The 24528-nt window shown below is 53.3% G+C and overlaps 1 protein-coding gene across 2 annotated transcripts in view; it reads left to right on the forward strand.

Moving 5' to 3' along the window:
• The window catches only part of CEP164 (centrosomal protein 164), a 40342-nt gene extending 17867 nt beyond the window's left edge, over nt 1-22475 (forward strand). For both annotated transcript variants that reach the window (XM_054222979.1, XM_054222980.1), the window contains 21 exons: nt 3107-3192; nt 4468-4617; nt 6530-6745; nt 8027-8158; nt 8875-9091; nt 9669-9746; nt 10008-10139; nt 10422-10544; nt 11100-11243; nt 11459-11542; nt 12399-12467; nt 12815-12993; nt 13548-13674; nt 15856-15923; nt 16106-16313; nt 17001-17108; nt 18230-18344; nt 19610-19957; nt 20419-20485; nt 21046-21168; nt 22094-22475. In XM_054222979.1, coding sequence (XP_054078954.1) covers nt 3107-3192; nt 4468-4617; nt 6530-6745; nt 8027-8158; nt 8875-9091; nt 9669-9746; nt 10008-10139; nt 10422-10544; nt 11100-11243; nt 11459-11542; nt 12399-12467; nt 12815-12993; nt 13548-13674; nt 15856-15923; nt 16106-16313; nt 17001-17108; nt 18230-18344; nt 19610-19957; nt 20419-20485; nt 21046-21168; nt 22094-22193 — 2874 coding nt within the window. In that variant the 3' untranslated portion in view covers nt 22194-22475. The remainder of the gene's footprint in view (nt 1-3106; nt 3193-4467; nt 4618-6529; nt 6746-8026; nt 8159-8874; nt 9092-9668; nt 9747-10007; nt 10140-10421; nt 10545-11099; nt 11244-11458; nt 11543-12398; nt 12468-12814; nt 12994-13547; nt 13675-15855; nt 15924-16105; nt 16314-17000; nt 17109-18229; nt 18345-19609; nt 19958-20418; nt 20486-21045; nt 21169-22093) is intronic.
• Nucleotides 22476-24528: the final 2053 nt, after the last annotated feature.

Genomic DNA, 24528 nt, shown 5'->3' on the forward strand with positions numbered 1-24528 from the left:
CACAAAGAACACGCTCTGTGAGCAGAGGTGGCTTGCGAGGGCTACACGCGTGCAAGCTCGCGTGTGCTTTCCCTGCCCCAGTGCGAGCGTAGATAAATGGCTTTCCTGGGAATGGTGGGAAGCAGTGTCTGTTTTACTCTTGTGAGCATATTTGTCCTTTTCTTTCTCTTAAGCAGATGGGAAGGATTTGCGTAACAGAACACGATAGCATAAATGGGAAGAAAAGGAGGTTAACTCTCTGACAGATCTTAGTATAGGGAAGCTTATTTATAAGCATTTGGTTGTCTTGCCTGCCCTCGTGTAGGGGGGAAAATAGGCTCTTTTCAGTGAGTCTGGCATATGAAGGAGTGCATGTATGCATGCACGCGTCTGTTCTTCCTATGTCCCGTTACCCCAGGAGGTAGCTATGGTGGGGCACTTCTGACTGAAGAAGGTTGCTGTGCATCTTGAGGCTTTCTTTGTCTTCTCAGCGTGTTACTGAGTTGGCTTCCTCGGCCCCACGTTCCTGTTGAGACCTCTCGGCTGCCCCTCTCCTGCAGCATCCCAGCTCATCAGCGTGTTGGCTGGAAGAGCGTGCCGCACGGCGAGGCGGAGGGTCAGGCTCCAGCTGGGGCTTACTCAGCCTTGCTCTGATTGTAAGTGAGTTGATCAGCTGCACTGGAGGAGACCTGGAGTGGCAAACTCGCCACCTGCCCAGCAGAGAGGAGCAATCCAGTTTGTAAGGTTTTGTCTGGAGAAGACACCTGTCCTCTTGTGCCTAATAATGAGCATAATCAGATGCGAAGGGAAAACAAGACACATGCCCGCTGTGTTCTCCCCCTCTCCCTTTGCGGAGGCACAGTCACTGTGCATACAAATGCCTCGTTGGAGCAGCCACGTTGGGAGTTTATTACAGCCCGGTCTTGAGGAGAGGGGTGGATTTGAAACGGTGCCCCTGCAGCTCTGCAGCTGCTCTTTTGTGTCGGTAGACAGAGGCTAGTCTGAAATGAGACTCTGGCTTGTAGGAATGTGCTTACATCCATGTAGTGAGCTTGCCTTGCTTTGAATATGTTGGCAAAATATTCTCTTTTTAAAAGAACCACCTCTGTCCCTCCGTGAGCATAGTATTGGAGGTTTTCGGTTAGCGTGTTTTGGCAGGAGCCGTGGTAGCTTGCGGAGGCCATGTGGGACGCGTCCTGCTAGACCCGGCTGCTCGCTGGCAGTGGGGAGGCTGCTCCTTTCACCCTTCACTTAGCAGGCATTTAAAGCGCTGGCATCCTGCTCCGCTGGCGCCGCTCAGCGCTGGGGGTGAGGGTGGTGAGGAGCTGGAAGCAGGCGTGCGAGCTGAGCTGGTGTGTGCTGGAGACCGTGGAGGAGATCCTGCTGAGGTCCCTTGGGAACTGTGCTGTGCAGAGGGAGGAGACGGCCCGTTATCTGTCATCCTGCTTTCCTGTGGCTGCAGGTCTGGCTTGGTATCGTCAGCGTGTGAGTTGTCCTCTGTGGGACGCAGCCTGGCATTTCAGCAGGGCAGAGAAGCAAGCTGCTTGCAGTACTGGGGCTGCTGGGGATCCTGAGGCAACAGGAGAGGCAAGGCTCTCCGGTAACCTCACAGACAAGGCTTAAAATCAGCCCTCGTTCCCTGCAGGCAGGTGCTGTCTTCACCTTCTCAAATGTATCCCGAGACTCCTGCAGCCTGTGACTTCTGGGGAGAGACTGCCCTCCCGGGAAGGCGTGTTGGGCAGGAGTGCGGCGGTGGCCCCGCACGTGGGCTCAGCAGCGTTACTCCGTGACTGGTTATCCCTATTCCTAGGAAGATCTCATCCACCATTTGTCTGGCTTCTTTCCTCTCGCAGGCAGCAGTGACAGAGCCTGTTTTGAGCCGGGAAACATTTGCTGAGCTCCTCTGTTCTCGGGAATTGAAGTCATTATTTACAGTGGGGCAGGAGGGGGCTGGGGGGGAGCTGCCTGGGGGAGCTCCGACTGGGCTGATGTGATGGAAGGTGACAGCACTTGCAGGGAATCCTTCTGCTGTTTGCTCCACTGAAGGCTTGCATAAATTACTGCTGTTGTAATTCTGGGTTGTTTTGGCCCTGCTCCACAGTACGCTCCCGCGTGGCGAGGGCTGAGCCTACCTGCTGTTTCCGTGGTCCCCAAGAATTTATGAATGGGCGGCTCTCCTGGGGACCAGAAGCCTTAGCAGGGAGGACGAGCCCTCGCTGCTTTCTCGTGTGGGGCTGACAGCTTGAAGAGGGAAGTTCTTCCCCTCCCCGGGTGAACCGCGCAGCGCGTGTTTGTGTGTACCTGCTGCAGGGCCAGAGGTGCCCGGTGGCTGGCAGGGGGGAGGAGGAGCAGCCGACTAATTCATATTCAAATATTTGCTCTTCTTATTTCAATTATTTACTATCTCATAAATAAGCCAGCTGAAGTGGCTTAGACTGCGTTTCCAAGGGGGCTGGCTTCCTTAGCAGCACCCGCACTGATGTGTTGTGTAGTCGGAAATCCCTGGGTAGGTGTGACCGCGTGGATACTGCCCGTGTCTGAGAACCGGGATGCGAGGCAGGGCTGAGCCCTCTTGCGATTCTGGTCACAGCCAATATATCGATTTGCTTTACGGCTGCAGCACACTGTTTTGTTCTTGTGTGTCTGACATTCCTGTTTGTTTTATGAGTGTGTGGGTTTTTTTGGTGGTTTTTTTTTTTTTTGTCCTCCACTCTTCAGGGGGGTTAGTGTAACTTGGACATCCAAGATGACCTCAGGAAAAAAAAAAGCCACCCCAATCTGTGCCCAACATGCCGAGTGCTGGCAGGGAGTTCATCTTCTGTATTGAAAAAGCAACCCCCAGGCCGTAACCTAGCCCAGCCTGGAGCACTGAGCTCCCAGGCCTCTCGGTTGCGCTGAACTGTTCCCGCAAGGTGTTCCTGCGATGCTTGGAGACCTCGGCTACCTGCGGGAGAGGAGGCTGGCTCCCTCAGCTGGGTGTTCTGGGGCAGCCTGTGGATGCTCTCTGGTCCGTACTGACGTGCTGGACCAGAGCGGCGCTGCCCTTCGGCAGAAACACTGTAAGGTCCTGAGAGGCTTTGACGGGGAAGGAGCCAGCAAACCCCACGCTGTTTGCTTTTACCTGCAGGCCCAGGAGCTGGGAGAAGAGGAAAAAGACCAAAGCAAAGCCAGTGTAGAGGAAGAGCAAAGCAAAAGAACAAAAGCTGCTGAGAGGTATGGTACAAACGGAGCGCCAAGGGAGGCGTAGGCAGTTCGAGCTCCGGATCACTTTCCTGTCTTGTCTGCCCCTGCTCTGCTGTGGCCACTGCAACCTGTACAGGTGTCCCCTGTAGAACACCCTGAGCTGCTGCAGCTTCTCACAGGGTCTTTCCTACCAAACCTCTCGCGTCTCCCGTCCCCCCTTTAGCACTGTCTCAGCAGATTTCAGCTCTGTTTCAGCTTCTGGCTGGGTAGGCAGCAAAACTGGCCTAGAGCAAGTTAGTGGTTGACCAGGTGTAAGTATCAAGCTATTTTATATCCTGGTGTGTGGACAACTCCCTCTGGAGGGCACCAGCTGCTGCCCCAAGAGCAATGCTGCCTTCCAGACCCTTAGTTACTGCGAGGACCGGACTGGCTAGGGGAGCTGTTTTCAGCCTGTTTGTGGTAACTTGTTTAAAGCAGTTGAAGTACTGTGCTGAGCAGCAAGCTCCATGCTCTCTCGAGCCCTTCCCCTCTCTCTTTGAGAGCTGCAGCACGTGGCATTTATAGATTAACTGTGTCAAAACTCTTAGCCTCCGCACAGAGCTGCATATACTCTGGGGCCCTGGCAACCAAGAAGCTGTTGCCCGTGCCAGGAAAACTTGTGAACAGAAGCTGCAGTCCATCTCAATGACTGGCTGCATGCGCTTGGGATTTGCAGCCTTGTTCTTAGAGGAGAGCTGTTCGTAGGAAGGTCCCTGAAAGCGTGTTCTGCCCGCAGGAGTTGTCTCCTTATCACTTGGTACCTGCTTCCCAGCCCTGCGTCCTCTTTCTCTCTGCCTGTAAAGCTAGCTCCTGCTTGCCTTGTCTCGTCTTTGTACTTCCAAGATGAAGTAGGACTGTAGATGTAAACGTGCCTGCCAGTATTTCCATCTGTAATTTGGACGACAGTGTGAGTATTGCTGACAGGGCTGACTTACCCTGCGGAAATTCTTTAAGGACTTGGAAGGAGAGGGGGATAATCCAGGGAAGGGATTCAGCATTTTGAGTCTGACGCCCATTAAATCCTCAGCTGCCTGTTAGCCTGCCAGGGCTTGAGGTGGTGGGAATGGTTTGGAGCTTTGCTGTGCCTTTGGCAGCTCCATGGTGGACAAACGGGTCCGGTTGGCAGGCATGGCTTGGTGCCCATCTAGATCAGCTGCACATCCCCTCTTCCCTCTGTCCTGTCTACCTGTGGCAGCCACTAGAATCTGCTCTGTGCTAATCTGGTCTTCTGTTACTGTTTTTCTTTTTTCTTGTTGCGCTGCAAAGTGAGGGGGATCAAAGTGCTTGTGAAACACCAGAAGAGAAGTGTTTTGCTTTAGAAAATTCCAATCGGGAGGAGGCCGTGGCCCGGGAGCCGGAGGAGGGGTCGCTGGATAGCCTAATCAATCTGGAGGAGCTTGCTGCCCCACAGAAAGCGTAAGGGCTTCACTTAAGTCCCCGGTGTTGTAAGCATAACAGCTTTTGTCCTTTTGTTCCCCTTTGTGGTGTTTGAAGTCGGCGTGTGAAGTCAGCACACCGGGAGACGCGGTTTGGTGGGCACAGCAGAGCTCGAACCCCTCGGAACGCGGATGCGAGCAGCTGTCTCGCTGGCGAGAGTGCCAAGTGAACAGTCTGTGCTGCGGAGGGCGAGAGCAGCAGCTCAGCCCGTGGGGCCTGTGGCACAGGACTCCGTGGGATGGAGAAGGAGCTGTTTGCTTTGTACTTGGAAAAAACACCTCCGTACCGGTGTCGTTAGCAAGGCTGTAAGCATTAGCGTTCCTCTGATAAACGCTTTCACGCAGACTCCTGAGTTCACTTGCTAAATGGTGCCGAGACTGGGGAGGGACAACAAAAACCCAATAAATCACCCCATTTCTACAGTCACTGGGAACATTGGCTGCTTTGAGAGAATAAGGTCAGAGCACGGGATGGCAGAGCTCAGGCTCCCTGCGAAAGCCAGTGGTCTGTTGCCGTACTAAATTGATGGTCTTTGCAGCTATGTACCTGCGGCTCCACTGTGAGGGAGGAGCTCAGTAAAAGCGATTGTGCTGACTTTGCTTTCTATGGCGAATGACAGATCAGCAGATGTAATTGGGAAAAAATAGGCAGTGCGTCTCTCAGGACAAAGTGGTGGAGAAGCGATCTTTGATGTGGAGACCAGCACACTATCTCCCCTCTTCTGTTAGGAACTGTGAGTCTTGTAAATGCGTGTGTGTTGGCTGGACCTCTTTTCAAGCAAGAACTGGGGCAAAAGGAAGAACACGATAAAAAGGTGGAAGTGGCTGAATTGCTCTGCAGAGCAGCCTGATAAATGACGCCTTCTGTAGCCATCTCTGCAGTTGGCCCGGAGCATGCAGCGTTAAGGGGAGCACTAGCAAAGCAGGATTTCTCCAGAACCCGACTACCCTTTCCTCTGTCTTGTTCTTGTTAATGGCTGCATAAGTGACCTTTTCTCTTTGACTCAAGGCTATATTACCGGGGCTGTTATTTCCCAGATTCCCGGGAAAACAGAAGTCCCTCCACCTTACGCTAGCAGTCTGTGAGACCTTGCTGCTCCAGCTTTTCCTAGCGAAGAACAAAAATTTTGTTCCTATACTAATCTCCACTTTCCCCTCCTTCCCCTTCAGCCTCTCTCAGACCTTATAATTTTGCTGCTCTCCGTCTGAAAAAACTTAATTATAAACAGATTGGTTTTGAAATTTTGGAGCGCTTAGGGCTTTCTGTTGCCTGGAGCTGGCAAACTCCCAGCACGCTTTAGATGGCAATTGCAGAAAAATACCTGGTCCGCCAGAAGCGCGCTGCCAAGCCCTGGGCTGAAAACAGGTACCCGTTGCATCTGCTTTTACGTCTGGCAGCCCTGGCCAGGGTTTCGTAGCTACTACATCCTTCATGAAGTGAGGCCGTGTCGCCCTTGCAAGGTGAGCTGTAGTGGGCCAAAACAAGAGTTATTTGGGCTCCGAGTGCTCCTAGGGCTGGGTTTAATAACTTCTCGGTCAGAAGCGGTGCGTGGGGGCATCCCCAGGCTGTTACCTGAGATAACATGCTCCTCAAGCCCCTGAGCGTGTGCTGCGCGTTCCCCACCAGCCTTGTGAAGTCTGCTTCCCTGTAGCAAGCTTGTCTGTTCCTCGCCTCCCGCGAGCTAAACGGCGAGGGCTCCGCGGCCCCTGCAAGCGGCTGCCGTCTGCTGGGATTCTGCCTGTCCTTTCCTTCTGACAGCGAAGCTTCTAGAGTAGGTGGCTCGGAGATTTTGGGCTTGGAGTTGTTACTGTTTAGGGGGATCTTTCTCTTCCTTTCTTGTTACTCGGTTTTCTGTCACCCTTTTGCCAAAGGAGCCTTCTCTTTTTGGTAGGCAACCAGAGAAGGAAATTGAACCCGAGCAGTCCTTGAATGAGCCTACTGAAGAATCCCTGGAGGAAATAGCCAAGGAGCTGGAGACGGAGCTTGAGCAAGAGAAAATGCATTTATTGCAAGCAAAGCAGGAGAAAATCCAGCAATTCCAGGAGGAGATGAGACAGCAGGAGGAGGAAGCTGAGAAGCTTCATCATCAAAAAGAAAAATCCCTCAGGTATGTTTCTTTCTTTTTTTTTTTTTTTTTTTAATTCTATCTCCCCTCCTGTTTCTCCTCTGAGCCTTTCCTAGCTGCCACTTGATGGCCAGTGGCCACAGGCTTGTGCTGTTATAGGCCACCAGCTTGGAAGTGGTGCTACTTTACAGAGTTGTGGGCAAAGGAGGCAAGAACAAGGCTTTGGGGGAGGAGGAGGAGTATGGGACTCCTTGCCTGGCACAGACAACCTTGTGCCTGAGGATCTGCACATCTTGAAAGGAGTTGTGGTCTGCTGTCGGTGCTGTGCAGAGAGCACGTCCTGCCTCGGGAAAGCGCGCTCCAATACAAAGTGTCTTCCCAGCTCCTGCAGGACGAGCTCTGGCTCGGTACACACGCAGCTTTCAGAGCTCTGAACCTGTCTTTTACGGCTAACCTGGGAAAAGTTTCCAGTTCAGTGCTTGGAGCTTTACCGCCTGGCAGACGTTCAACTTCTGGGCTGAATGGTAGGAACAGGACTGGAAATTGGAGCATTAGAGGAGATGAGGTTACCCCAGAGGAACTATCTGAAACTCTAGTACTGCATGTTTTAGAGGGACTTCCAAGCAAGACTTTAAGGAACAGGACACGGATGTCTGCGTGAAACCCAGCCAGTGCATGAGGATCTAATAGCAACCTGGGGAGTGGAACAACGCTGGGAGCTGTGTCCTCTCCCTGGGTTTTTTTTTCTCTCAAGGCTTGCATTTTATTTCAGGTAGCCTTGATAGTTATGTTCTTAGCACACTGAAACAGCCAGAAACAGTATCTTGACATGAAACGTCCTGGGAATGCTGTCTTGGGTGTGAAGGCAGACACAGAAACCGCATCTGAAGGGAAAAATGTCTATGCAGTAATAAAGCAGTAGGAAAAAAAGGGTGTTGTATAAAAATACAAAGCTTACAGATGTACTGCTGCACCCAGGTACCTTGGCTGGAGTCTGCTTTCATTTAATAGGAGCTGATTTCATTTAACTGGGGGGGGGAAGGGAAAAACCCCAAGTGCCACCTATGACAACATAGCGCATTTTAAAAATGCGCCACAGAAGTTTGATGCTCGTGGGCTGCGTCTCGCATGCCAGCAGCCAGGTTCTGGAGGCAGGGAGGACAATTAACGGTCTGGAGCCCTGAAAATGCATCGCTCGGGCAGCCACAGCTAGTGGGAGCAGCAGCTGATCCATAGACCTTGGGGAGGTGGTTGGAAGGTATTAAAGCCTCCTGAACCTTTCTTTTTGGCTTTTTTTTTTTTGTGGCTAATTTTGTCTCTCAGGACTCTAAAAGAAGACTTGGCGAAGGTTTCTGAGGAGGAAGAATTGCGTGTCAGAAAGGAAGAAACGGAGAGACTCGCAAAGCTGCGAGCCAAAATCACCTCAGAGACCGAGGCAGAGAAGGAGAAGATAAGGTGAAAAGTTTTGCTGCCGTCCCTGGGGACATAAACTCTGCTGGTTTGGGAGGGAAGCAGCTTGTGTGGCACCAGCAAGCGCTCAAAGTGGAGGTGCTGCCCTCCTGAGCCTCCCCTAGCTGGTACCCTGCCCTGGCAGCAAGTGTGAGGCCCTGGTTACGATGCTGTCTGCGCGGGGGAGCTGTGTGGCCAGAGAAGGCAAAACCCACGGGCTTCCATCGTAACAGCTCTGCTGCCCTGGAGCCGGTGAAACTTTGCTAAATAGACATGAAGAACTTCAGTGTCCTGAAGAGGGGTCTTGCTGTAACGTTGGACCAGGCACGGCTCTGGGGGATGTAAATGAAAGAAATGGCATCTCCAAGGATAGCCGCGCTTGGCAGCGTAGCTTGGTTTGAGTGGCTGCCTCTGTCTGATGGCTCTTAGGGCCTGTGAAAACAGTTGGAGGAGGCAGAGAAGGCAGACACTGGGAGACCTACGTTTTGCTGTTTGTTTTTTTACTTAGTTGATAGATAGGTTTACACCTGACTGCTGTTTATTTCCAAGGCCATAGTTGATACGGTTGTGCATCTGTGTGCTGTGGTTCTCGGTTTCTTTGGGCTTGCACGTCCTATCCTATGGCAGTGCCTTCTCTCGGCTCTGGTTCCTAAATGGAGCCCAGCGGTGAAGTACCAAAATCTGACTTGCTTCTGTCGGTGTTCTTGTTGCAAACCTACCAGGGCAGAGCAAGAGGTTGTGCTGCAGAAGCTACGAGAAGAGTGGGAATCCCAGCAGGTAATGGAGAAGGAGAGCCTGGAGAGGCAGCAGCAGCTTGTTTTGGAGAAAATGAAGCTGGAAATGGAGGAAGCTCAGCAGAAAGAGAAGATCGGGCTGGAACGAGAGAAGGAACAATTCCTGAGTGAGCTCAAGGAGAGATTAGACAGGGAAAAGAAGAAGGTGAGATGTTTATTGCCAGCTAGGGTCAGACCCACGCTGTTTATGCTGACTTGGCTTGCGTTGCAATGCTAAAGTATTGAGATTAAATAAAACCTGCGTGTGCTTTAATAATGACTTACTTAAAACATCCAGGAAAGATGCTAGGCATGCTGTTAGAGGCGTGATTGATGTGGGGAGGAGTACTCCCCCAATCTTCATTACAATGGCGATTAAATAACAATTATTTAAATGGCCACATTGCATCTGAATAAGAGAGAAAGATCGCTGTGTCTCTGCCAAGCTAAACCCAGGCGCTTTATCAGATCAGAATACCTCTTTGGCTGCTGCTTCAGTCCCCCAGAGAGCCTGGGGAGCTCTTGAGTTGGGGCAGTTCCTAGTCCTTCCAGCACAGCATGATCGAGGTCCGTTGGGATCTCCTGGGAGGTAAAGGTACCTTGTAGGAAATCTGGTTTGAAAGAGGTTTACCGTTGTGCTTTTTTGATGCTTACGGATAGACATACATTGCAAACGCGTCTTGTGTGGCGTGGCCCCACGCATCGAGGCTTTCCAGCAGGCTGTCTTGCTCATGTCCCTGTAGGCAGTAGAAGAGCTAGAGAAACAGTTTGCAACTGAACTCCGGCAGCTGAAATCTGCAGCGGAAGAGAAGCATCGTAAGGTAAAAGATTACGTCCTTAGAACATAAACTGTTTTTTTCTTCCCCCACGCTGTCACCAAAGGTGACCAGGGAGAGTGGTATTAATTTTTTTCCACTTCCTACGTGTGGTTCTGGTCTGGCTCAGCATTTGGACGTGCTCCAAGTAGGGGGTGGTGAGACTGCACACACTAGTCTCTGCCATGCCGCTTGCTCTCTGTAGGAGAGCACTAAATGGATCTTGTCAGAAGGGTGACAAGTCTCTGTGGGTGGCTTTCATGGCAGGTCATTTCCAGCCTGCAGACCCAGCTAGCAGAGGCACAGAGGAGCGAGGAGGCTCAGCTTCATGAAGACTTGCAGAGAGCGGAGCAGAAAGTGCAGCAAAAAGCGTATCGAGTAACAGAATATGAGCGCGAGGCAAGTATTCGTCTTGGACTGGTGAAGGTTCTTCACCCTCTCTCCTCGGATGCGTGGTGAGGTCTGAGAGGCCGCGTCCCCTGCCCAGGGGTGACAGTGGTGCCCTAGGGGAGAGGACACCCCTGCAGCATCTCGCCTCACCGAGGTCTTTGCCTTGTACTACCCAGGCCACAGCCTGATCCCCCTTGCGAGGCACTCTGAACTTCAGGGGGAGGCAGCTGTCCTGGGGGGCCGCTGTAGTGCGGTGGTTCAGAGAAACATCCTTCTGTGTCCTCCCCGCAGCTCAGCGAGCTTATGCGAGAGAAACGCCAGGAAGTGGAAAAAGACCATGAGAGGAAAATGGAGAGGATGAAAGAGGAGCACCAGGAGGTCCTAGTACGGATTCGGGATCAGTATGAGGAGGAGGTACGGCCGGGGGACAGCACGCAATCTGGGAGGTGGCTGTAGCGGCTGGCTCAGCTGGGCTGTGCCTGGGCCGGCACTGCTGCTTGCCAGACCTGCCCATCTCAGCCACTCCTAGCACTGCAGGTCTCCTTCCTTCTAGGAGAACGGGGCATCGTTGCCGTGGTGGCTGGGGTTATAAGGATAAGCTGCCAAAATATTCTCTGTGCAGGCAACTTCCACGTGCATTTGTGGACTTCTGTATGAGAGAAGATTGTTCACGCTTCTGCAGGTGCCTGTTCTGGAAAGCCTTCTGCCTCCCACTTCTGACTACACAGTCAGGAGTGTGTGACAAAAACCTTAGTTTCATGGGTTGTTTCTTCTTTCTTGAGCCATTCCCTTAACGATGTTGTCCCTGTAAGCAAAAGGCTTTCATCTGCTGAATTTGGTGTTTGCTCAGGAGCCGCTGTGCGATGGGCTGGCTTTCCAGAGGGCGCGTCCTGTGTGCTCCTCTTGGCTTGCTGGAGAGCCCTGTGTTTCACTCTGCCGCTTTCCTCGTTTGTGTTTTGCAACAAACAGGAGAGAAGGCAAAGAGCAGAGCTGTTGGAAGGCCTGCGAAGTGAGATGGTGCGCCTCCGGCAGCTTCATGAAGCGGAGGTGAAGGCTCTGCAGGCAGAGCTGGATGAGCAGCTTGCCGCACTGCGGCACCGGCACAGGGAGAAGGTGAGGAGAACGCTTTGCGCAGCGGGTCACTGTGACTCGGCTGCTTGGGCGTGGCCTGGGTACCGTGACACCTTGCTGTGCCCGCCACCCTCTACAGCCGAGAGGGACACAAGGTCACGCTTTCCTGGTTTTCATTGTTCCTCCTGGTGGCAGAGCTCTGCCTGGTGAGCGAGGAACTTGTGCCATTCTCTCTTTAACTCGGCATCTCTGTGCAGGAAAGAAAACTCCAGGACTCGGAAAACGAGCTTGAAATGCGCATGAAGAGCATCAAAGCCAGATCAGCGCAGCTTCTTAGCCAGGTGGGTCAGCCCTGTTGGGCTCACAGAGGTTTCCTACCCTGTGCCGCTCCTCTGGCTGCTTCCTCGTGGGGGACTTCTCAGAGGTGCTCAGCCAGGGCCTTTGCTGCCATCCAAGTTAAGGTAAAACTTCGGTCGTGATTCAGAGCAGGGCTAAGCATTGCTCGTGGCTGATGTTTGCAGTGAAAGTCGGTGCTCTAGGTTTGCTCAGTGCTTTGGGAGACAGCAAGTGGCCGTAAGAGTGACAGAGGGATCATAAAATGTCCTGCTCGGTATCATTTGGGATGGTAGTCAATCCCTTCCTGACTTAGCTCCTCTTCTGCCTGCTGCTGTGAAAAGGGGATGAGTGTTTCTGGATCTTGGGCAGCAAAGTGGGTGAGGGAAGCGCTCCAAATGCTACTACAGAGCTGGCAAAAATCACTGGCTGGTGCTCTCGCCTGCCAGATCTCCAAGTCCTGACCTGTGCCAAGGACTGTAGATAACTTTGCTTCTGTCAGCCCTTCCTTTCCAAGCAGCGCTGGGGTGAGGAAGTAAAAGGTGGAAAATGCTGGAGGCAACCAGAGGCTTTACAAAAGCAAGGTCCTGCGGGAACGGCCGTGTGCCTCGAGTACTCTCCCGGCTGAGCAGGAAGGGGCGTCCTTCCCAGAGGAATGCAAATATTCCCAGCTCCTCATTGAAGCCAGATAGAGGGAGGGGAACTTGTGTGTGTGTATGTGGGGGAATAAAGCAAAACTGATAACAGTCCTCAGGTATTTTGACATGGTCTTGAGCCTTAGGCCTGAGCTCTGTACTACAGGTGCTGCTCAGCCTCTGCGGCCTCCTCGCTCTGCCGCTCACCTGCTTTCTCGCCTTTGCGTAGGAGGAGTCTCTGAGAAAGAAAAGGCAGCAGCTGCTGGACGAAGACAGACGGACTGAGCTAGAAAGAGACGTATGTATGCCTTAGCTGTGCAGAGGTGCCCTGCTGCTTTTGGGGGTGAGGGGAGCACCCTAGAACTATGGATTTAAAAAAGCAAAACTGTAGCTTCTAATTTGCGAGTCTGAAAATCCCTCCCTGCCTCAGCCTGGAGTGTCATCCTGCTGGGAGTTTGGTTAGCTCTGAACTCTTTCCCAAAAAGAAGAGTCGGTCTTGTTCTTCTAGGGTTGGTGTGTGGCGTGTGCATTTGTAGCTCGGGGACCGCCTGTGAACTGCGCAGGAGGCAGGTCTCTTGTATGTTGTGTGCCTCTCATTTTGGTGTTGGGGAGATTACTGTGAGGGATTGCTCGGTTTTCTTCTAGGAAGCTGCTGTAGCTTCTCAGCTCCGCCTAGAGGAGAATAGGAAGGAGCATGCCAGCCTCCTTGAGTCCACCCGGCAGCTGCGTAGGTCTCTTGAAGAGCTCCAGGACCAGAAGGCTGAGCTGGAGGCCCAGGTGGACTTGTTGCAGACCCGAAGCCAGAGGCTGCAGAAACGTATCAGGTGTGTGAATGAGACATCTTCCCCAATGCAAAAAATCTACCCTATGCCCCTAGCCAAAACCTCTGTAACCGAACCCTGGACCTCTCCCTTACCTTTGAGCTTCTTGTGTTGAACCATATTCCTTCAGAATCCTAATGGTGGTTTTACTGCCTGTTGAGGGCATGGAGGTCCTGGCGTCTGTTTCCAGGTCTGTCAATAACTCGGTGTGAAAACTTGTCCCTTCACCTCTGCTTGCCAGGTTCACTTGCTTGTCCTCTCCACATCTGTCTTGTGAGGTTGGTAAGATGCTTTCCGGCACATTGAAACGCAAAGAAAAGATTTTCCTAAGATAGCTGAGCCCTTCTGGGTAAGGGTGTGAAGCAACGTTTCCCTGCCCAGCCAGGGGTTATGTTTGACATCACACCACAGACCAATACTGGTGGTGTTTTGCACCTCTGTGGCCTCTCGCTCCTGGAAACTGGAGATCACTTTGGACACCACCGCAGACAGATTACTGGGCTAGATGGACCTGCACTCTAACCAAGTGCTGCCATAATTCCCTTTTCTTGTGGCAGTGAGCTGGAGACAGCTGTCAGGAGCAAACAGGAGACTTTGAAAGAACTGGAGGCAGAAGAAAGTGTGGAATCTCCAAGAAGGAAAGCTGAGCTCCATGTTGAAGACCTGAGAGAAACTATTCAAGCTGTGAGTAAAGCAGACGGTAAAGGTGTTTGCCTTGTGAGATCTGAGGCTGTAACTCCCTTGAAAATACCAGCTCTTGTTCCTTCTGTGTGAACTCATTTGAGATGCAGTGCCGCAGTTTTCTTTGCCAGGGGACATCAATATGTTGAGTAGTATTTGTTGATTTCTGTATATTATTACTTCAGGGGAAAGGAGTGTAGAGGAGGGTGAAGCTAATGAAGTTCACCCAGGGCAAGTGCTGGCCCCTGCACCTGGGGAGGGATAACCCCCTGCACCGGTACAGGTTGGGGCTGACCTGCTGGAGAGCAGCTCTGCAGAGAGACCTGGGGGACAACAAATTGGTCACGAGGCAGCAACGTGCCCTCGGGGCCAAGAGGGCCGATTGTGGCAGGAGGGGGAGGGAGGTCATCCTCCCGCTCTGCTCTGCCCTGGGGAGGCCGCAGCTGGAGCACTGGGTCCGGTTGTGGGATGGCCAGTTCAAGGCAGACAGGGAACTGCTGGAGAGAGTCCAGCAGAGGCCACAAAGGTGATCAAGGGACTGGAGCACCTCTCTGCTGAGGAAAGGCTGAGGGACCTGGGTCTGTTCAGCCTGGAGAAGAGCAGGCTGAGGGGGGATCTCATCAATGCTCATCAACAGCTAAAGGGTGGGTGGCAAGAGGATGGGGCCAGGCTCTTTTTGGTGGTGCCCCACAACAGGACAAGGGGCAACAGGCAGAAACTGGAACATGGGAAACTCCATCTCAACATGAGGGAAAATCTTCTTTCCTGTGAGGGTGCCAGAGCCCTGGCACAGGCTGCCCAGAGAGGTGGTGGAGTCTCCTCCTCTTCTCTGGAGATATTCCAAATGCACCTGGATGTGTTCCTGTCCCACTTGCTCCAGGTGACCCTGCTTTGGCAGGGGGGCTGGATGAGATGATGTCCAGAGGTCCCTTCCAACCCCTGCAAGTCTGTGATACATGAGTGCCTTTGGAGCCAAAAGCAAGCCTTGAGTCAGGGATAGAAGCAGAATCATAGAACAGTTTGGGTTGGAAGGGACCTTAAAGACTATCTCATTCTAACCCTCCCTGCCCTCGGCAGGGACACCTTCCACTAGATCGGGTTGCTCCAAGCCCCGTCCAACCTGGCCTCGAACCCCTCCAGGGATGGGGCAGCCACAGCTTCTCTGGGCAACCTGGGCCAGGGGCTCACCGCCCTCACAGCAAAGAATTTCTGCCTCAGATCTCATCTCAATCTCCCCTCTTTCAGTTTAAAACTGTTCCCCCCTCATCCTGTAGCTCCCCTCCCTGATCCAGAGTCCCTCCCCATCTCTCCTGTAGGCCCCCTTTAGGGCCTGGAAGGGGCTGGAAGGTCTCCCCGGAGCCTTCTCTTCTCCAGGCTGAATCCCCCCAACTCTCTCAGCCTGTCCTCACAGCAGAGAGGCTCCAGCCCTCAAGAGCATCTTTGTGGCCTCCTCTGGACTGGTTCCAATGGTCCATGTCCTTCCTGTGCTGGGGACTCCAAAGCTGGACACAATACTCCAGGTGGGGTCTCACCAGAGCAGAGCAGAGGGGTAGGATCCCCTCCCTCGCCCTGCTGGCCTCACATCTTTTGATGCAGCCCAGGATGCAGTTGGCGTTCTGGGTGCCAGCACACGTTGCTGGCTCACGTTGAACTTCTCATCCACCAACACCCCCAGGCCCTTCTCCTAAGGGCTGCCTTCCATCTGTTTTCTGCCCAACCTGGATTTGTGCTTGGGGTTGCCGCAACCCAGGTGCAGGACCTTGCACTTGGCCTGGTTGAACTTCATGAGGTTTGCATGGGCCCACCTCTCCAGCCTGTCCAGGTTCCTCTGGATGGCATCCCTTCCCTCCAGCGTGTCGACAACGCCACACAGTTTGGTGTCATCGGCAAACTTGCTGAGGGTGCACTTGATCCCACTGTCCATGTTGCCGACCATGATGTTAAACAGCACCGGTCCCCGTACTGACCCCTCGTCACTGGTTTCCACTTGGACATCGAGCCGTTGAAATGTTTTTGTTACTTTTGAAAAGTCACATAAAAAACATCCCTGGCGTTGGTTTTGGATCTGGGCCATACCATGGTGATGTCATTCTGAATTTTTGCTCCTAATTGGATTCTTATGGGGTGTTGGGGTTCTGTTTCCCATACGTATTTCTTACTCTTTGGAATGTTTCAACTCCTCAGCACTCGTCCAGAGAGGCCGCTTCCCCGCCCTCTCAAAGCCATGAGGACAGCAACTTCCAATTTGATCAGTGAGTATCTGTATGCCAGCTGCTTCTGGAAGATACTTCTGCTTTGGTTTTACAAGCAAATGTTCTTGCTTGGCTTTACGCACATTGCACTGACGATCTGTTTTGGGGGAGGGTGCTGCGTGAGGCTGGCAGGATGGCACAGCCAGCACAGAGCCAGGAGCACGCCTGTCTCTTCCGTGCAGTGTCAGGAGCTACATCTCCGCGGAAGGGATCTCCATCAGGAACGCCAAGGAGTTCCTGGTGCGCCAGACCCGCTCCATGAGGAAGAGGCACACGGCACTGAAAGCCGCAAAGCAGCAGTGGCGCCAAGAGATGCAGAAAGCACAGGAGGTGGTGCAGGATCCCGACAGCTCCCAGCTCCTGGAGGGTGTGCGCAAGAACCTGGAAGAGGTGAGCCCCTGCGCTCAGATGTCGGGCGTCGTGGCTGCACAGATGAATCCCTGGGATCAATTCCTAGCTCTGTGAAGCAGTCTCTGCAGTGTGACCAGTACTCAGTAGCTCGCTAGACTGCAGGACCCTGATTGTTAATTGGAGCTCTCGGGACCTTAAAAATGGAGAAAGTATTTGGTAGGAGGAAAAAGGGATTCCTGTGTCACAGAAATCCTATAACACTTTCTCCTCCTAGTAAAGCAAGTGACGGGTATCCGTCCCATCAGTAGGTGCAAGCTTGTAGTTGTAGCTCTATGGTGACTTCACTCTAGCTTGCAAAGGGGGTCTCAAGTACTCATCAGCTCTGCTGATGCGCCAACCAAAGACAGGGAAGGTCATAATTTCCTTCACTGATTATAGAGGACATTCATGTTTGCAGAACCAAAGCTGTTGACCCTCTTGGATGCAGGGTTTGGAGGTGAAACCTCCTTTTCCTTGGGGTGAGCTTGCTTTGAGAGATGTGCTCTGCCCTCTGTGCGCTCTGCTTCCCGTGCTCTTGAAGACTTGGGAGCAATTGTACTCCAGCAGCATGATTTCCCGTCCTGAGTAGAAGTGAGATAATGAAACTCACCCAAACCACTAATGTAGATTATTTCCTATTGTTCTTGTTTAATTTTCCTCCTTGGCTTGGCTGTTGATCCACTGTAGGAAGCAAAGCAGTTGGACAAGATGAAGTCGGCTATGCGGAAAGGACAGGTGCTGCTGAAGAAGAAAGAAGAGAAACTAAGCCAGCTGGAGTCCTCGCTGCTGGAGGAGGTAACCACCAGCATGGCTCTTGCTTGGGCGCTCCCACTCTGCCCAGGGCTCTTGGCCGCCTCCGTTTAGGCTGGAGTCTCTGCAGGGCTTTCGGTGCCCGTGAGAGCTGTTTAGCTGGTGGCCAAAGACTGGCATTTGCCAGCAGAGCTGGATTTTAGAAGCGCGTTCTGTGAGAGCAGAACGGTGTGTCTGTCTGAGCGGTGGGAGAGAAGGCTAGTCGCAAGGTTGGAGAGAATGACAAACTTAATTGAAGCGTGACCCCTGTGATTCACTAGACCCACAGCCAACAGGGCAAACGTGGGCCGGGTTTTGGGACGGAGGCTTTCTCCCCCGGCGGCAGCTTGCCAGGCAGGGCTGCTGCCAGCAGGGACGGACTTGGGTGGAAGAAACCTGCTGAGTGCACTGGCTTCTGAGAAGCTTGTCTGTTGGGTCAGAAACGAATCACTGTTAACACTGATATGCTGAAGTATCCGACAATATAAACTAAAACCTCACATCAGAATGCTTAGATGTCTTATTAGCTGCCTGAATCTTGGTCAAGATGGCAAATACTGTGCCTTGCCTCCGCTGATGACATCTGGACTCAGCTAAGCGGGTGGCTGCGGAGTGAATACAGAAAGCAGCCTGAAAAAGCTGCATGATTTGAGCCTCGAGAAAACAAGGGCGGGTCGCCCCGTGTGAGCTAGGCTGGGGTCTGCTTTCCCCACCAAGGCAAGCCTTGGCGTCTGTTCGGCTCTGCCCGGGACCACGTGGCCTTGGGCAGGGCAGCAGCAGATGCAAGAGCACGAGACCTCTGATGGTCGAGCACTTGTCCTTGGTGCAAAGAGAGAATGCAGCCCATGCGACAGTTTTGAGGCTTATTTAAAGCACAGAACACTTTGACTTCTGCCTAGAAGGGACCATTCACGTGGTTGTTAGATTTGGCCTCTAGCACACACATGTGTCTCTTGACTTTGGGATTTTGCTGTCAGGGACTGAAGGTGAGTTGGCCTTCACTTGCCCTATGCCTGTCTGTGCAGTCCAGCCTGGGTAGACTAGCTGTAGGCAGCGTTCTGGTGGCTTTTATGTTTTGGGGACAGAACCGCAGGCTTCACTTGCGTCGTTTTCCTTCTTTTGACCAGCTTTCGGATGAAGATACGCTGAAGAGTGCTGCATGCAAGAAGATGGTGACCTTTGATCTCAGCAACTCTGAGGACACAAACAGCACATCCAGTGTAAACCTGTGTCAGCCTAAATGTAAGTGCCTGCCTGGCTGGCCAGGCTGTGCCCAACGCCTAATGCTTTAGGCCTTGATCTGGCGTTCCCCCTCGTGCCTCTGACGTACCTCCTGTTGTTCTCACTGGTGCTCATTAGTGTCTAAGGCAGGTCTGCTATCCGTGACTGGGACTGCTTTGTAGATATCATTTTATTTGAAAAACCTGTTTCCTGCCCATAGTGGCAGATGAGAGGGATGGAATCTGCGTGTGAATTTGCCTTTTAAATCTCTCCCTTTGTTTTTAGAGTGAATTACAAAATCTGGCTTCAGCCCTTCCCTCTGCTGTCGCAGAGCCGTATTGCTCTTCTGCAGGTGGCTGGGCTTCCTCTTCCTCACGTCTCTGGCAGGAGAGGCTGCTGCGGTTCCCTCTGCTGCTTGTGCTTTTTTGTTTGCCCTCGATTGCCTGTAACTGAAGTTGTGCAGGTGGGAAGAAGGGCTCCCCATAAACAGCCAGGAAGGCGGGAGGGTTGTGTTGCTTGCAGGAAGGCTGGCAAGGCTGAAGCTTAAAGAAAACTTGGAAAGCTTCGCCGTGGCAACAGACTGACAATCTGGCCAGTCTGGGATCGCCTCTCTGACCCTGATCCGTAAAATATCTGCAGGCGCGTGTGGAACCGAGGAGTTCTCTCTCGCCGTGAGAGCCCTTGCATCAGCCCAGTCCTCCGGGTCCTATCTCCAGCCTGGCTGGTGGCCTGGAGAGCTTCGCTTCTCATGGGCGTGGGAAGTGTAACCAGCCCCTTCTGCCTCCCGCTCGGTTTGTGTTCATTTCATTGAAATGAAGCGTGAGTGCCTGTGCCAGGGCCTCGTCTGAGGGGCAGCGTGCAGCACGGGGGGTTTCAGCCCTCGAAAGGGCTTGCCATCTGCAAGGGAATCGCCGTTACGTTAATGTCTGCGTGGAACAGGGGACAGCAGAACCGAGAGGGATGGAGCAGGGAGGTGAAACACATGTGCTAAAGCGTATCCAGGCTTGTCCTGCAGGCCCCGTTCTTGCAGCATTGGAGGGTATTGTCCTTGTTATCTTGTTTCTCCCTGACTTTGTGCCCAAGCAGCCTCCAAGGCCCAAATCCTTGCTGTCAGTCTGTCTCCTCTGTTGGCTGCAAAGCCAGGCTCTTGCCTCTGCGTCCCACTTAGCACGCACTAATTACACTCAGCTCGGAGCGCAACACGTTGGAAAGCGAGCCTCCTGCCAGGCAGCAGTGTCTCCCTTGCTTTCCCGGTGATCCCTTTTTTCCCCCCTCTCTTTTGCCAGCTGATTTGAGAACCGATTCACGGCCTGACCCCCAGCCGGACAAGATCCAGTACTTGTCGGAGTCTCTGCGGCGTATCACTAGTGAACTGAACGGGGTCCTCGGCATCTTGGACTCTCTCAACAGTTGCCAGTCTCCACTCTTCAGCTCGACGCCCTGCGACGGCGTCCCTCTTTCTGCGTATGCCTCCTTGGCAGGACTCCAGGCGGGTGGCTCTGTGGTGCCCCCCACCGGGGCGTCCCTGGTGAGCCCGTGGCCGTGGAACACCGGGCTGAGCGCTAGTCGCTCTTTCACGGCCGGACAGTCCGTGGACAGCATCCTGGCGGAGAAATGGCACAAGTATTTCCCAGGTAAGTCTGCTATCTGTAATCCCGCTGCTCGCTTGCCTACGACACTTGATTTCAAAGCCCTGCAAGTTCGAACCAGCTCATCCTTCTGATGCTTGTGAGGCCGGATCTGCTGGTGCTGCTGATGGGGAAGGGCGCTAACGAGATAAAGAGTGAGGAAAAGGTTTTCTCTTTCTAGGAAGTGCAGCATATGGCTGATCTTGTCATCCTGCTTCTGGAGCAGCTCAGCCTTTAATGTACACCAAGAAAGCAGTTAAAGGGAGCAAAAGAAGAGCCTGGAAACCCTCCTGTGGACTGCAGACAGAGTTCACAATCTCGGTTTCCTTAACACCACTGTGTCCTCGGGAGGTGGCTCAGCTGCTAGGGACTGTGTACTCCAGTACAAGACAGCAAATGCACCCAGATGGAAAGACTGGGGGTCTGTAAGATTCTGGGGGGGCCTGTATTTAATGTCTGTGTTCCAGGTGGGTTCCCGTCGCTCAGGGAAAGTTCCAAGCCTCTGCACAACAAGCTGGGATACGTACCTGCAGAGTAAGGGTCTTTTTCCTTGAGTTGTTGTTTCATTGTGCTTTTGCTGCTCTTTCAGTGTTTTTTATTTCTTTAGAATGACTTAGGTCACACTTCATATAGCAAGGAAGTAACAAAATTATAAGTTAAATATTGGTAAGTAGACAAGTTAGATACCGTTATTTACCGCTGCCCACTCAGCGCTACCTGGTAGCTTCTACAGCGACGCTGCCATCGCAGCCGTGCCGATAGCCCTCATCGCGGCACTGGGACCAAGGGTGCTTCCAGCACTGGGCCGCACCGGCTCTGCCGTGACAGGCGCTGCTGCGTGGGTGGCTGGAGCGGAGGCTGCCACCCGCACCGTTCTGACGCTGTGCAGATGAAAAGGCCAGCGGGCGGTAGCGGGGGGCTGCTGCAGCTTCCCTCTGCCATGGGGCTGGCAGAGCACGTTGAGCCAAGAGCAGGCTGCTTTCTGTTAACCCTGGCTCTTCCTGTAGCAGCCCACCGCTTTCTTTGTCGTGTCTGCGGTCGTTTCTGCCTACACCTCTCACCCGCTTGCGCTGTCTCTTTCTCTCCTGCAACAGTGAGCAAATACGGCTGTTCCAGCATTCCCAGTCCCACAGCCGTGAGTCAGACGGGAGGAGTATCCAAGGAATGATTGAGACCAACAAGAAATGGCTGGAAGACTTCAAGAGGGATTCGCAAATGTATCCTTTGCCTGGCTCTGGTCTTTAATTGCACTCCGGCTTCCTGCAGCAGGAGGTGAGTGAGTCAGGAGCTCTAAAGCATTGAACAGCAATTTTGAAGCCTTAGCCTCTATTTTAGTGTCCAGTTCTGCAAAGGAATATGGTGTTCATCAGTTAGAGCGTGAGTGACCTGTTTGCTCTTTTTTTTTTTTTTCTGAGCTGTATTTGACCGAGGAAGTCTGTCCCCTTCCCCTTGTTGTGCTGTGATGCTCTTTAGTGTCACTGCTCTGCTGTGATACACGGCAGTTGTAGCTCTTAATGTGAGAATTTAAAAAGAAAAAAAAAAAAAAGTTAACCAAAGAGTACAGAACGGCGGAGGCGGCAGGGAAGTAGGGGCCCTAGTCCCGTAGGCCTGCTCTTGGTGCCATTGATACGGCCCCAGCCGCATCGGGGACTCTGCTACGGGTGGTCCCTGTGGGGCGGAGAGCGGTGTCTCTGCGAGGCGAGGGTGCCCGGAGCCGCATGGCCCTGGCACGTGGGGCGGCCGCGTGGCCGGGCAGGGAGGGCTGGAGCCGCGGAGCGCTCCCTCTGGCTGGGTTTTGAGGCATGTCGTAACTTGCGGTTGGATTGAAGGAGTGAGACCTCTCGGTGCTATTAGCGGGGATGTTTCCAGGCTTGTGTTGTAACAGCATTACGCTGGGGCTGTCAGTATCCCCTCCGCAGTGTACACTGATGTTAGCAGCAAATCCCTTGGGCCTCCAATAACGCACGGTGCTCCTTTGAATTCCCTAATCCCCCTCTAATCCTGTTTGACTTGGATGCAGCAGGCTAAATCCAGCAGGCGTGCGCAGGGCTGGCTCCTGCCCCTCGGTACCTGTCCCGTCTGCTGGCTCTGCCCGCGCTCGTCCCTGCCGCAAGCCAGGCGTTTCCTTCACCCAGCTGCCAGACCTCTCTTCCCAGGTGCACAGAAGCCCCCTGCCAGCAGCCCCAGCCTGCTTCAGCTAGGACTGGATGAAAACAGGCAAATTAAAGTGTACCATTACTAAAAGGTGGGACTTGGCTCTGGAGAGACAGTGGCTGGGGCCTGTACGGTCTCCCTGGCAATACTTTGGGTTTCAGCGATGCCCAGCCGTCTCAGCTCTGCCTCTGTGCTGTGCCCTTGAAATAAAGTCTCTTTACAAGCGACTGGAAGGAGGAGGAAGCGAACTTCCCAGGTGGATTCTTCTAATCCTGTAATGTGTCCAAATATACTTTATAGACTGTTTAATCCGGTGGTGAAATACCAGGGCTCCAATAAATCAACAGTGTTCTCATTAGTATTCTAGCAATCGTGAGCCAGAGCTGTGAATCATGGAGGACTTTGAGTAACTGGTCAAGGGGGAGGACGTGAATCCAGCTGAGACTTTGCTGGAGGAAATGTGTCAGGAAATGAGCCCGCACTGATGCCCAGCAAATGCTTCATTGCAGGTGGGCAAGACATCTGGCCTCTGCCGTGTGTGTGAGCAAGGGAGAACGAGCAGCAAAATGGCTGTGGAGTCTGGGGACGGAATCGGGGAGTGGCAGACTCTATCGGGGAATGTTCCTCTCGTTTGGGGTGGAAGCGATAGGATCTGAAGCAGGGGTAGCTTGTCATGGCGGATGTGGGAAAGCGCTCCCTGCTCCCTCGTTCTGCTACCAGCCAGCGCTGCGCCGCAAAGCTGTGCTGCGGGAGCTCCTCTGCTGCCTTACGAACGCTCCAACGGCAACGAGGAGCCACATGGCGAGACCGTGGGGTGGTGCCTGGTGCGGGCGCTGTTAAGGAACTCAGCCTAGTGTGAACGTCGAGACAAAGCCCCACCTGCGTCCCTCCGTGCCCCGGGGAGAGGGAGCGGAGCTCAGCTCAGCAGCTGGGGTCTCCCTCCAGCCGGCGGGGCTGGGGAGGCGGAGGGGAGCCCTGGCTGCCCGGCGCGGAGCCGGGCCTCGCCGCTCCTGCGGCAGCTCTGCTGAGCCCCGGGGACAGCGGGGCTCACCGGACCCCAGGGCTGGAGGCACGGCGGAGGTGCCGGGATGCCCAGCGCTCAGACCTCGGCTCCGAGATGGCTCGGCGCTCCGCTCAGCGGGTGGCTGCAGCGTGCTCCTCCGGAGACGCTGTATCCAGAACACATCACCGTCCCGCCGGGGCAGATGGTGCTGCTCTAGCCAAGAGGGAGAAGTCGGGCTAGTCTGTCCTACTGCTGAGTGGGAAATGTGGTATTTGGTTGCCTTTGTTGGCGTTTCCTTCAAGCTGACTTTAAATATTTTACGCTTTAAAAAAAAGCTGAACCACTTGCCACTCTGTCTGATGAAGAAGCCTGCGTTTCAAGGGTTCCCATCTGTGAGAACTCGTCTTCAAAGCCGTTCTCTCTAGAGACAGCTGATACGGGGAGGGTGGTGAAGCTGCTGCTCTGCACCCTTCCGCGCTGTTTGTCTGCTGGTGTGGCTAATGGTGTGCGGCACAGTAAAGCAGAGCCCCCTCCGGCTTTGCTTCCCTGCGCCGGGTACTGGCACGACACCGCAACAGCTCACACTGTGAGCGTGGCAGGGGAATGTTTACATGCAAATGGAAATATATTTTTGATGAACAACATTTTAAAACTCTTAAGAGTGTCTGGATATATTTTTTGCTGACTTTTCTTAGACTTTTTTAATTACTTGGCCAGCCTCTATCCTTGGGCAGCCTGATCCTCTGGTCAGGTCCCTGTTCTCCCACCTTCTGCTTGCTAACAAATGCAGGGTGGTCCTTCTGCAGGCGCTGCCAGGAGAGAACATCTCGCTGGCGCCCTTGCTGAGGCAATCTCAGGTAGCTCTTACTGGCTCTGGCTGAGTGGGGAGACCCCAGAAATCCATAAGGAGGGGCAGCTGCCCAGGGCAGTCCCTCCGTAGGATCGAAACGCAGGTTTCCTATCTCCTGTCAGATTGCACCAGTCCCTGGCTGTAGGGAATTTGCTTTTAGCTTCCTGGCTGTTGGTGGGCGCCACGGAAGCCCTTCCCGTGCAGTATTTTTGGAGGGACCCTACAGTTGTGGCTTTCAGTGGCGTGGGGAGGCTGCCAGCCTGGTGGCTGCTGTGCCCGAAGCCACATCGCTGAGTCCAGTCTGCGTGCGCAGAAGGGTGTGTTTGTAGTGTGGAGAAATGCCTGTTTTCTTAGCAATAACTTGGTCTGAAACATGTTCCTCTTTCCCGTTTAAAACCTGTGATAGCAGCTGTATCTGGTTTTGTATGTAAATTAAATCTACATGAGCCTGGCTTTTATGACAGTGAAGTTTGTAGCTTTATTTTTTTCTTGAGGCGTTCGGTTGTAGCCCTAGAGATCCAGCTTGTACTTACCTTTCACATCTTCCTCTTGCTTGTCTCCAGGCTACTT

The sequence above is a fragment of the Rissa tridactyla genome, chromosome 17 (genome assembly GCF_028500815.1).
Source record: "Rissa tridactyla isolate bRisTri1 chromosome 17, bRisTri1.patW.cur.20221130, whole genome shotgun sequence".
Taxonomy (NCBI): Eukaryota; Metazoa; Chordata; class Aves; order Charadriiformes; family Laridae; genus Rissa; species Rissa tridactyla.